At 38.5% G+C, this 12,773-nt stretch overlaps 1 protein-coding gene across 2 annotated transcripts in view; it reads left to right on the top strand.

Moving 5' to 3' along the window:
* The window catches only part of pdgfc (platelet derived growth factor c), a 94,125-nt gene extending 87,912 nt beyond the window's left edge, over positions 1-6,213 (top strand). For both annotated transcript variants that reach the window (XM_055224576.1, XM_033974209.2), the window contains 3 exons: positions 3,316-3,523; positions 4,194-4,411; positions 6,100-6,213. In XM_055224576.1, the coding sequence (XP_055080551.1) occupies positions 3,316-3,523; positions 4,194-4,411; positions 6,100-6,213 (540 nt within the window). The remainder of the gene's footprint in view (positions 1-3,315; positions 3,524-4,193; positions 4,412-6,099) is intronic.
* The last annotated feature ends 6,560 nt before the right edge of the window (positions 6,214-12,773 follow it).

The raw sequence follows: 12,773 nt of genomic DNA, 5'->3' as shown, positions 1-12,773 counted from the left end.
CTACCCGCTTGTATGTGTTTGTGTCTCATGCTGGAACTGTGTGTCTCCCTCTGCTGGCAATAATAGATGGTGCAGAATTGTAAAAGACACATTAGCAACAGTAAAGTTTATTTGGAGGGGTGGGACAAGATACAATTCCCACAAGACACTGATTGAGATTGGGTCCATAAGATTTTGAGAGAATTCGTAACATAATTTGGCCTCACGGTTTTTGATTTATTTGATTCTTTTTTGCTCATTGTAGGACTGCTTTTTGGAACTATAATTAACCCTTTTTTGTCCAATCCAAATGTAAACACATGTATGGAAAAAACTCTAAATCAATTTTAAGTTTACAAATTCTATAAACTAACCTCCTACGTTGAGTTTCCCAATTAAAAAAAATATGACTCTCCATTGGACATCTCCAGTATGTTTTATGCTGGAGGTCCATTTAACTGCTCTGCTCTGTCCAATTAAACAGTAGCTGGCTGCAGTATTTATGTGTCTCGGAGGGTTAGCTTGGCTTCACGTGCTAAAGCTAATTGAGTGTCGCGCTATCGTCAGTACTCACAAGCTGTTAAAAGCTTTGCCAACTGTGCCAAGTCTCACTAATCTAGTGTGACCAGATCGGGGTTATCAAAAAGGAGGACACCTGGTTCGGGGGCAAAAAATACGAAGTCATTTCCTCATCAAAAACATGTCTGAAGAGGTTGTAGATATCATCCAATGCTTCAATAATTTTGCGATCTCTTTATTCACTATTTGAACCCTCATTACGTTTAGCTGTAAGATTCTATCCATTGCTCCACCCATAAGCCTATGTCACCCATGCTCCCATACAACAATTCTCCTTAAATATACAAAAGCATGACACAAAACTTTACACTTGACATACCTGATGCGATGTGCAGTAGTTTCAGTTTGTGTTGTGATAGCGCTCTGAAAGGGTAGGGACTTAGCATATACAGCAAGGGGAGGGAAAACTTAAACGCGCATAAAAAACGAAAGTGAAGCTTAGATAACGTATTAATACATTGTTTTTGGCAAATATTCAAAATAATAAACATGGTGGTAACATGGTGATCCGAAAATGTAATGTGTTTGCAGTTAATACCCCCATAGAATAGTAATACCACCTCTTTAAAGTATGTATTTTTTGTTTTTTGTTTATATAATTTAAATTAAGTCAAAATGTATAATAAATATCGCAAGAATATTGAAATTGCAGTTTTTAACAGCCATACTGCATATCGAGAAATGTTCAAATATCGTACAACCTTAACCAGTACTTTTTGAACTTGTTTCTGTTGCCTATGGACTTTGCCTTGACTGTCTCACTTTTTCTGTTTTTTTTTTCTTTTCTGTTTTAATGCAACCTCTTGCCCTGACCAAAAATCTGTAACTGAAGCATTATTCACAACAGAACCACTTACTGCTACAAGCTTTAGTCCAACATTACAAACATCAATCTGGGAATTTAACCAAAAAACTCACAACACAATATCAAATTGAATTGTAGACCTGTCCTTTTCAGTTACAAAAGCTCTATTTATCCAAATTTTACTTCTCTCTGAAGTCCTCTCTGATACTTCCTTATAAGACATCAGAGCTAAGAAATACATTCCTGGAACTTTTTTTTTTTTTTTTTTTTTTTCCCAAACATCTCAAAAGCTTTTAGAAGCAGCTGCCAACAATCGTGTGTGTGAGGGCTGTGCAGGGAGCATTCTTTGCCCCTGTCGCATTGTGGTCTTGCACCTGTCAGTCATGAGGAGATTACGGTTGTTCAGGCTGACATGTGGGACAAACTCAGCGCTGTAGAATGCTCACAGCTCTATAAGATTAGGTTGTTCTCTGGTGGGAGGGACAGAGCAGTGCAGGTATTAAATTATACTGAGGGTGAGGGGGGCGTAAGACAAATCGCGGGCTAGGTTTCAAATATGGAGTTATGTTGGGCTTTCTGCAAAAAAAATACAATAAAAGTCTGGATTTCAGTGCATTTTGTGAAGAAAAAATTGTCAATTGAACAAGTAAGTCAGATTGAACTTAAATTGCACCAGGTAAAATTCCCCAGTATGGCATTAATAGAGAAAAAACAAGTAGGGGACATCTTTGGTAAAGGTTCATTCTGTCTTCAGGTTTAGAATTAGATTTTGTCAGACAGGAGCGTTCGTTTATGTGCTTTCCATGTTTGCAATATTTCCTGCAGCGTTCCTCAGAAGCGTCACGTGATGGTGTGGTGGTGCATCTTGTAGGCTGCTTTACTTGTTTTTTCCAGACAGTAGGGGAAGCTATCAAGCTCAGAGAGGCCATCGAGATTTGCAAACAAGGCCCAAGGAGCATGAATAGTGTCGAGGGAGCGTACACCTTATCACACACATGGGATGCAGTCCTGGAGAAGGGGTCAGACAGCAGGGGGCGTACGTTTCCCCTACTGTCTGGCAAAGTCAAGTAAAGCAGCCTACAAGACGTCACCACACCATCACGTGATGTTTCTGAGGAAGACTCCAGGAAGGAGCCGAAACATGTAAAGCAGGTAAACAAACGCTCCTGTCTGACGAAAAGAATCAGTAATTCTAAGTAGGTGCCATCATCACACCAACACAGGGCAAGGTCTTTTTTAGCAATAAAAACACATGTTATTGAGTCAGTTAATTATATTTAAAGCCATCGTGTGAAATGGGCCCTACACTAGTATTGTTACATTGTGCATTAATAAATTATAGAAATTAAAATTTTAGAGGATTTTGTTTTTGTTTTTGCTTTGTACTTTATCTTAATTAAAATAAAAAGGATTTCTTTTATTGACAAGACAAAACCTACTATAATCTAAATAAAACTTTGAATTCCACCCATTTTAACACTATAAATTTATATGAAAAACAGGAGTTGCATTTTGTAATATTTTATGCTTTAACTGCCTGAACTTGAGGTGACAAAGGTTGCCTGGGTTGAACATTCACCCACCAACTGGAGAGTTGCCAGTTGTTGTGTCCCTGGGCAAGACACTTCACGTACATTGCCTCAACCATTCTGTAATGCTTGTGGGGATGATGGTGACGATGACTGGGGCATGAGGCGTGTAAAAATTGCTAATATATCCACCACTGCTTTATTGCAACTTGTTTTTTTTTTATTGTTACTATTTTTCTTATTTCTTATTCTTATTGTTATTAATAGTTTTTTTTTTTTTTTATTTATTTATTTTTTTGTAATTTACTTTCTTGGCAAAGCAAAAGCAAGATTTTAATTTCCCAACACACCAATAATGTCTAATGATTTGAATCGTTTTAAATGAATTTGTGTAATAGATTTTTCTGTTGTTTTCCTCCTTAGAGCGACTCCGAGCCGGACTCCTCACCCGCGGTCTCTCCATCTCAGCAGGGGGTGGAGGAGCTGACAGAGGCAGTAGCAGGCCTCCGCACGGTGGAAGAGGTGCTCAAGTACTTAGAGCCCGAGAGGTGGCAGCTGGACATGGAGGAGCTCTACAGACCCTCCTGGCATGTGCTGGGAAAGTCCTTCATCCACAACAAGAAGGCCAGAGGTAAGACACCGCCAAGAATACAACACATACAACAGATCAGTGTGTGGATGCAAAACATCTTTCTTCTGGTAAATTCAGACAAGACTGAAGTTATAGTCTTTGGCTCACGAAAACAAAGAGAAAGTGTCCGTAGTCACCTCCAGTCTCTCTTTTTCTCTAAAATCTTCCAATCAGGCTAGAAATCTAGAGGTAATAATGGTAACACTCTGAGAACTTCAGGGACCAGCCTCCTGCTGGTGCCCAGAGTCAGGACTAAACATGGAGAATCTTCTCTTTTAATGTAAATTTTATGATGATTATTTATTTTTGATATGTTCTATTGTTATTTTAATGCCTTTCTTTCCTGTAAAGCACTTTGAATTACTATGTGTATGAATTGTGCTATACAAACAAACTTGCTTTGCCTTGCCTACAATACTAATCATGATAAGTGGTGGAATGTAAAATAAAAGTAGTAAAGTACTATACTTAAGTACAAATTTTAGGTATGTGTACTTTACTTAAAGGTCCTATATTAAGCAAAATTGACTCTAGTGAGCTTTAAGCCATGTTAGACTGTTACCTCATCAAAAACAAGACGTACTGAAAATTGTATCAATGATAGTAAATTCCATTCTTATCTGAGTGTTCCCTTGAATCCCAGTTTGATTGTGCATCGGTCTTCCCGTAGGAGCAGACCTGAACGTGTTGCGGGAGGAGGTGCGCCTCTACAGCTGCACTCCCAGGAACTTCTCTGTGTCTCTGCGCGAGGAGCTCAGGAGGACCGACGTGATCTTCTGGCCTTCCTGTCTCCTGGTGAAGCGCTGCGGAGGGAACTGTGCCTGCTGCTCCAACAGAGGCTTCGACTGTCAGTGTGTGCCTGCCAAGGTCACCAAGAAGTACCATGAGGTAGACTAAAACTATTATATTACTATGTGTACCTGCAAGGATCACCAAGACGTACCATGAGCTAGAGTATATGGTAGAGTGTATCTGTTATACTACTGTGCATGTTGAATTGTACTGTAAGTATTCTATAGGTGTTTTAGGTAGGACAGCATGTTGGGATCGTCAACATATCCATGGTAAAATAGGAACACTGAAAACTGCAACATTTTTCTCATTTTTTTCTTGCTATATCAAACGATTTCATATAATTTCAACATGAAAACCCTTCTCAAGTTTCAGTAAAAGTCCTGGAGGGAACTGAAATCAAATGCATTAGTATTTAGTGTAGCATGACAAGCACTGGCCTTTTTTTTTTTTTTTTTTTACATATTTTTACACACTCCTCTAGCAATTTTGAAAAAGTTTGACTACCAAGGGTAACAATTAAAATGCTCTGTTTGATACTGAAATTATGTTCTTTTTTACCATTATCTTCTGAATGTATTTTCCTATACTTATTTTTAGCATAGAAAAGAGGTTGTTCACACAGTATTCTAGACTATAATATCACAGCTTTGGATGGGGAGGTATCTTTATAACTCTATGGACGATTTGCTGAACCTTGCCATGTTACACCTTTGGATAAAAGTCCTTTCAGTCAACAAACATATGCCTGTGTTTGTTGTATTGTAAAAAAAAAAAATAACATAAATTAATTTTTACTGACATACTGATAGAACTTTGTGGCAGTTTTTGTCTCAAGTAGGACCCGTTATTACAGAGGTATTAATAAACCAGGTCTCAGAGGTCAAATCATCTGCGATTTAATGGTGTACTATGTAACTCTCCTGGTAAAGAGTCAATCACTTGTGTCCATGGAGATGCTATTGCTTTGCCTAGTATGTTGCACAGTATGGCATTTAACTAATATCTTTCATTTGAGACATCTCAGTAAGGTCTGTGGAGAAGCCACTCCGCAATTTAAATATATTTTTGTGCAATAAAAATACCTGTAATGAAATAAATGTTTGGCAAAGAAAGTTTAGGCCATCCTGTTGAACATTCGACACAAAGCAAACATCTCCACTCACCAGAAATATACATTTAGCTTTAAAGCAGACCTATTATGCAAACTTAATTTTACAGAGCTTTTAACCTGTTATAGTCATTTCCCCTTCTCATTTTTGTGATTTGTACATGTTTGATTAATCTTCAATCTGTTATTTTCAAGACACCATATTGCTGATTAACTCCCATTTTCACCACCACCGGTACACACCCACTGCTCTGTACTTATTTCATTCTCCAATTTTATTTTTTTAATGATTGGATTCGGCAGTGTCGCATAGTCATTTTGCAAAGAAAAAATGTGCTACTCACTATCATGATCTGCAGCTATCGATTCGAGGAGCCAACAGCTACACGACTCTTTGTTTTTATCTGTTTTGACATCTGCTTACATTGGGCACCACAGTTTTCTAACACGGAAGTCATGTTAGATGAATTTTCCGATGGGTGTCATACATTATAACTGTATAGCAGACACAAGCACAATATGTGTTCTTGAACATTCAAAAGGCAAATTCTACCATACAAATCTGTTCTATCTGACTCTCAACTCTATTTAGTTATTTAGAATGTTAACCCAACCCATTGTGTATTCATTATTATAAAACCCTGTCTAAAACCACTCTTTTTTCTTACCTTAGGTCCTCTTGCTGAAACACCGCAGCGGGGTTCGGGGTCTACAGAAGTCCATGACCGACGTTGCACTGGAGCATCATGAGGAGTGTGTGTGTGAGTGTACGGACGATTCGGACTGACCCCCCACATCCCCACCCGCCCCAGCCTCCCCCCTCCTCCAGCGGAATAACACGACTCCCCCCTCCGGCCTGTTGTCTGCTCCCTAATTGGATGAAGAGGCAGAACACGGCTGAATCTAATAAATCGTTGGAATTGACTTGACTGCTGTGGAATACCAATGCAGAGACGGAGTTGTACATAGACTTAGAATTTCACTGGAGGAGACTGTTGCGAATGCGCTTTGAGGACTTTTTTTGTAATCTCTTCATATTGAGGTGTATTGTAAGTGACCAGTGTGAGAGAATGGGAGGTTTTTTGTACATTTTTTTCTATCTGAACTGAGCTGCTGTGTTTGGCCTCTGCTCCTCTGGTATTATATATGATTTTATCAACAGTCTCCCCTTGCAGCTGAACAATGGATGGAACATGACCAGGAATCACAAGCAGAACTAATGGGTTAAAGGTCCTATATTGACCAAAACTGACAGAGTTTTAAACCATGTTATAATGCTGTTACCTCCTCAAAAAACATACCCAGAGTTACATTTTGTTTCATTCACACATGTTTGAGTAAATCTTTATTATTAATCTGTCTACATCTCCAAAGCCAAAAATACTCCATCTTGGGTCATGAAGAGGTAGTTTTCATGGAACGTCATCATGGAACATCATAGAATTTTCGAAAAACACACACACACACACACACACACAAAAAAAAACTAAACATAAAAATAAATGAATAAAACATGCCTAAACAAATAGCACTAACCCTACAATCTGCCTGGGATCCAGAATCCACAAGATGTGAGTCTGGTCACTGATGAATCTCACCATTTTCAAATGGGCCTGATTGACAGGTGGATTAGCGACACATATTGTCTGTCCATATCGGAAACAATAAAGTTAAAATATATCCCATGGGGCTGAAAATCATTGTGGATTTCTGCAGAATCAATGAGCGAAGCACTAAACTGTGTTAATCTGAGGTGAGATAATTGATTTTATTTGTAAATCATAGGTGACCAATGAGCTATTCACATGTGTCACTGAAAAAAAAAAGAATCTGATTGCACGATCACGTTTGACCAGGCTTGAGATGCAGTGGAGGATGTGGGGACCAGACTGATATCAGTCTGTATAAAAATACAGGGAGATATCATTCTGGATTTGCCAGGCAAATATCAAACAGCAAATTGCACAAATGCGTTTTCTACATTTTGTACGTTTGGTTTTGTGCTCGTCAATTTAGTATGATTTTTTTTTTTTTTTTTTTTTGCATTTTGTGTTTTATATTTATGTTATTTGTTGTTGCACTTGTACTCAGCTGCAGTTTTTGCTATTTTTATTTCGCAGACTGGTGGTCTTATTTGTAAAAAGTTCATTTTCTATTCTATTGTTACTTTTCTACCAAAGACTTCAAGGAACTATTGCCTTAAATCTCCTCAATTCTAAGATCAAATGGACTGTGTTAGGAATGTTTAGCTCCCAGCGTTTTATGTTACATTTGATATTGTTCTTCAGAATATTTATTTTTGCCTCACAAAAGTGAAATCTGGTGTTGTTTATTGTTTTAATGTACAGTAGGATTAGCTGCATTTTGTTACTTTTGTCATGAGTCAAGAACGTTTTCATTTTGGTCAGTTTGTACATTTCTTTAATAAAAATAAAAACATCTTGTCTCAAGATTTTTGTAATTTTGGTGATATTAAAATGTATGGTATTGTAAAGTTTGGATCCTGCTTAAAATCTGTACCTCACTGTCCTCAAATGATGATGGTTTTGGGCTTTAAGATGATGAGTGGACCGATTGTAAACCCAAGAGTGCCTTCTCTGTCTTTTCTGTAGGACAGGGTTACTCTAGCGCCTCACAGTTCTGGACAATTTTTTCCTAAAACACCTGGTTAAAATGGTGCCAGTTCAAACTCAATCTGTTTTTGAACCTTTCAGAGTACAGACAAATGGCAGGACTCTTTGTGAGGACTCTGGGACTCTGTAGTTTTGGCCTGTGTCTGACCTATTCTCATTATAAGTTGGAACAAGCTCTGCACAAAAGAAAAACAAATATCAGCTTGTCCGATTGACAATAGATTGAAATTTTGGGGGGTTTTGACAATTCCCATGTCAAGATGAAGATTAATCTCACTAAAATGAGATTTAATCTCATTTTGCTGAGGTTATTCTGTAATTGGGTTAAAAAGGATGTGGGGTGGGGTGAATAAGGGCTCTCTGACTATAAAGAGGCTAGCTCAGGTCAGTATAAATACGAGACCGTTATCTTGAGATATCTGAAAATATCTTATGGCTGGCAGTCGAAACATCTGAATTTCAAAAACATTGCCCACAGATGACCTTTTTCTACAGTCTATATGGATGGAACCTAAAACCTAAATTAATTTAAATGCCAAGATAATTTACATTGGAAAAAAACTTTTAAAACAAAGATAATGTTGAAGCTAGTGAAAACTACATTTAAGGGGAAATGCTTGAATCAAGTCAATCATCTACATGTAGATATTCATCTTTATAGTGTAACAGCAGCGTGTACAGTGTATGTTCACTTCTCATGAGGAGGTTGGAGTGAGCAGACAGCCTGGGTTCAAGGAGAGGGCAGAGGGTCTACAGATTGGACAGGAGCGCAGATGGGAGAGCAAAGGTCTGATCTCTGAAACACCCACAGCTCATTATTCACTGCTATAGAAGAGTCTAGTGGAGTAGTGTAGTCCACTAACAGATCCCTGCTTAAATTAAATGGCAATCAGTCTGGTTGTGATAACACTCACACTACCTTGTGGTACAATATTGCAGGGATTACTTTTGGTCCCCTAACAACATTCAAATATACATCATGATCAGCGTTTCCTTGATCTTTTTCAGTGAGAGCCATCAGAGATTGATAAACATCTAGAACTCCATTCAGAGAGGTGCACATAGCAATCTGTCTTGGGACATTTTATGTATTTGAATTTTTCGAATTAGCAACCACCCTAACCAAAAAGTTATTTTACTCCTGAACTCCACAGAACTAAAGTTGGTTTTATATCTGTTAAAACCTGGCTGTCCTAAGATCTGTCCTGACTAAATTTTATATACTCAGGTTATCTCTCAGTTAGTTCATATATCGTGATATTGTACTGTGAAAAGTCTCACAATAATATCATAGGCCATCACGATATATATCGAATTACAAGTCTCTTTGCTTAAATTTACTCTTCTGTGTAGTCATGTTACTTGGTCCTATAAATTAGGTCTGGGTGCAATATATTTCGTCCTGACTTTGATATGTTTAAACAAATAATCTAAAAGGTCATGATAATACAATATTGTTACACTCTGCATTTTGTGCCATCACATCACCAATGTTACCATCCTTAGAACCTGTTATACATTTCACCTGTCACTGCTCCGCTTATTTTATATTGATAAGAAGCCTGTACTCCTAATGCTTGACTCCTTGCTGTACCGTATTTACCTGTACTTATCTCCTCTTCTCTGTAGCACAGTGTGAGCAGGACTTGGCCATCAGGTGACCCAGGAGGAAGCCCTCATTTGTCCCCCTCACGCTGCTGTCTGGACCATTCATTCTGGTCTAATGCGTGCGCTGGCAGGTAGCAACGGTGCGGCCAGATGCTACGCTAGCTCCCGTGGCGGCTTTTACAATATTAAACAGTCATGCCCTCTTCACTCGCTGTGGGGAATTCAGTGAAAAAACACCTGAGGATACTGCCAACCCTGGTTTGGCATTCACTTTGTTTTGTGTTAAGTGAGTTGAGCTGTAAAACTACTATTCTGCTCTACACTGTAAAAACAGAATGAGTTGATTGAGTTGTTTCAAGGTGTTTCTGAGTTTTTTTTAAAAATATATTATTATTATTATTATTATTATATAACAAAATATATTAAAGGGAGAGTAAAAAAAAGTAAAGGGGCTCAAAAAAAGTTTGCTGTGTGCATCTATTTATAAGGTGTTTTATTAGCTTGAAAATCAGAAATTGCGTAACCTTTCAGTCATATGCATAGCTGAACAGAACTGTTTTGAGCCTGGATTTAAACATTGTCAAAGTAGAGGCCTGTCTCACATCTTCAGGAAGACTTTAGTTTTAGCTGCACCAGCAGGAAATCGTTCCCTGAGGTCCTCAGAGTGCAAGATGGTTCATATGGCATGTTGGTGCTAGGCCATGGAGAGACTTGTACACAAGTAGAGCTGCTTTAAAATCTAATCTTTGAGCTACAAGAAGCCAGTGACCTGAGCAAAGGACTTATGTTCTCATACTTTCTGGTTTTAGTCAGGACCCGAGCAGTGTTCTGAATGTACTGCAGCTGTCTTAACACTTGTTTGGAGAGGCCAGTGAACAGGCCATTACAGTAGTCTAACCTACTGGAGACACATGCATGGATAAGTCTCTCCAAGTCTGGTTTTGACAGTATTACTTTGATTTTTGCAATGTTTTTAGATGGTAAAAAGCTCCAGATGTTATCGATTTGATGTGGCTGTTGAAGTTCAAGTCTAAGTTCATTATTACCCCTTGATTTCTAGCCTGATTTGAAGGTTTTAGACAGAGAGACTGGAGGTGACTGCTGACACTTTCTCTTTGGTTCTGTGGGCTAAAGATGATGACTTCAGTCTTGTCTGAGTTTAGCTGGAGAAATTTGTTTTGCATCCACACACTTTCTCCGGTTTATATTCACCTGCTGCCAGTGAGACACAGATCTGAGTGTCATCTGCTCAGATAACTTTGTGTTAGGACATATTACTGTTGCGTATTAACTGACCTAGAGGTTGAACAAAAGGGGTCCCAGGATTTATCTCTGGGGCACCCCATATGTCAGGGCCATTTTATCTGAGGCACATTTTCTCATTTTAACAAAGTACTATCTGTCTTTTAGATAGGACTTGAAATAGCTTCATGCAGTACTAGAGATGTCTACCCAGTCCTCTAGTCTCTCTAAGAGGATCCCATGATCGACAGTGTCAAAAGCAGCACTCAGATCTGACAGGATCAAGACTGAGACTTTGCCTGCGTCAGTGCTCAGGCAGATGTGACATCCTAGCGGTTTTTATTTTTGTTTGCTCAAACTACGAGTGTGTTAAAAATACACCCTTCAGATTTTTCATCAGGTCTAAAAATAGTAGTAAAAAATACTTTTACTCTTCAGCCCAGTTCAAAAAATGCAGTGGAGTAGACAGTACAGATACTTGCTCTCATGTTGTGAAGTTAATCAACTTTAAAATTTACAAATTTTAGGTATCTGTACTTTACTTAAGTATAGCACTTTACAACTTTTACTTTGTTATGTTCCACCACTGGTGCATTTAGAAATATTCTGCAAATATGCATGACTCAAAATACAACTCTGATTAATGTAACTAATTTGGCATGATCTGTCTCCTGTAAAATCCTGTAGATGTTATTTTTTAGTTGGATTCGGTAAACATGGGTGTCAGCTGAGATCTAAATCACAGGGTTTGCAAATATTTTAAGCCTGATAATTATTAGGTCAATTATGTCAAAAGATATTATTACCAATGTTGTGCCAGCAATCATAAAATACACACTCGTCATTACGTATTAAGTGCCTGGGGAGAGGGAAGTCGTGTGATGTCTGCTTATGTGTGGTCAAGAACTGGTATGGGGTGTTATGCAAAGTCAGGAACCTGATCACCAGAACCTGTTTTCTTTTTTGGTACAAATGAGATAGATCTGCAGCTATCCATCAGCGGTACCAACTAATGCTTTGTGGAGAATTGTTTCTTTCACTTAGTCGTTTTAGATCAATATTGCAATTTAAAATGTGCAAATTATAGCATAATGATACCTGGGTATCATACATACATCATACATATAGCAGACACAAGCACAATAGGTCTTTTAGCGATAAAATTCCTTCTACAGCCCCCTCATGAGAATACACTGCTCTTTTCTTCTTTTTAAAATTTTCTTTATTAAAATAATATTGCATTAAAAATAAATAATGCTGCCAAATATTTTTTTTTCAGCCAAGGTTTCCCAGGAGAACACTCTCTGGCTCATGTTGGCCATATTGCAAGGCTGGTATTCCGCAGATGGAGACAATGGATGCCTCAAACACCCCAAACGTTCATAACCATAACCATCACAGAGACTTACAACAGTATTTAATGAGGTAAAATGTTACTCAGTTCTGCTTTAACACTCAGCATTAACAGCACATTCTGCATCATTCAAGTGCAGTGCTAGAGGAAGGGAGTTACAGTTTCTGGCACATCACCACTATAGTAATATTATTTTTTTTTTAAATAGCACTACTTTTCCACCTTCAAGATACTCAAAGCGCAAAGGAACCATTCACGCGCATTCATACACCAGTGTACACAGACAGTGGGGGTGAGGGGGGGATAAGTGTGTTGCCCAAGGACACAATGATAGCAATCATCACTGGGAGCTTGAATCGCTGTGGGTCAGAGGACCAATGACGTTCATGTCGAGAGCAGAATTTCAACCGCCAATCTTCAGATGGTTCCAACTGAGCCACTGTCTCCCCAATGAGCTCCTACTGCCCCCATGAACGGTGGGAAAGCAGCACTGTGTCAGTGCCCATCCAG

This window comes from Periophthalmus magnuspinnatus, chromosome 10 (genome assembly GCF_009829125.3).
Source record: "Periophthalmus magnuspinnatus isolate fPerMag1 chromosome 10, fPerMag1.2.pri, whole genome shotgun sequence".
Classification (NCBI taxonomy): domain Eukaryota; kingdom Metazoa; phylum Chordata; class Actinopteri; order Gobiiformes; family Gobiidae; genus Periophthalmus; species Periophthalmus magnuspinnatus.
This window is presented reverse-complemented; position numbering and strand designations above follow the sequence as displayed.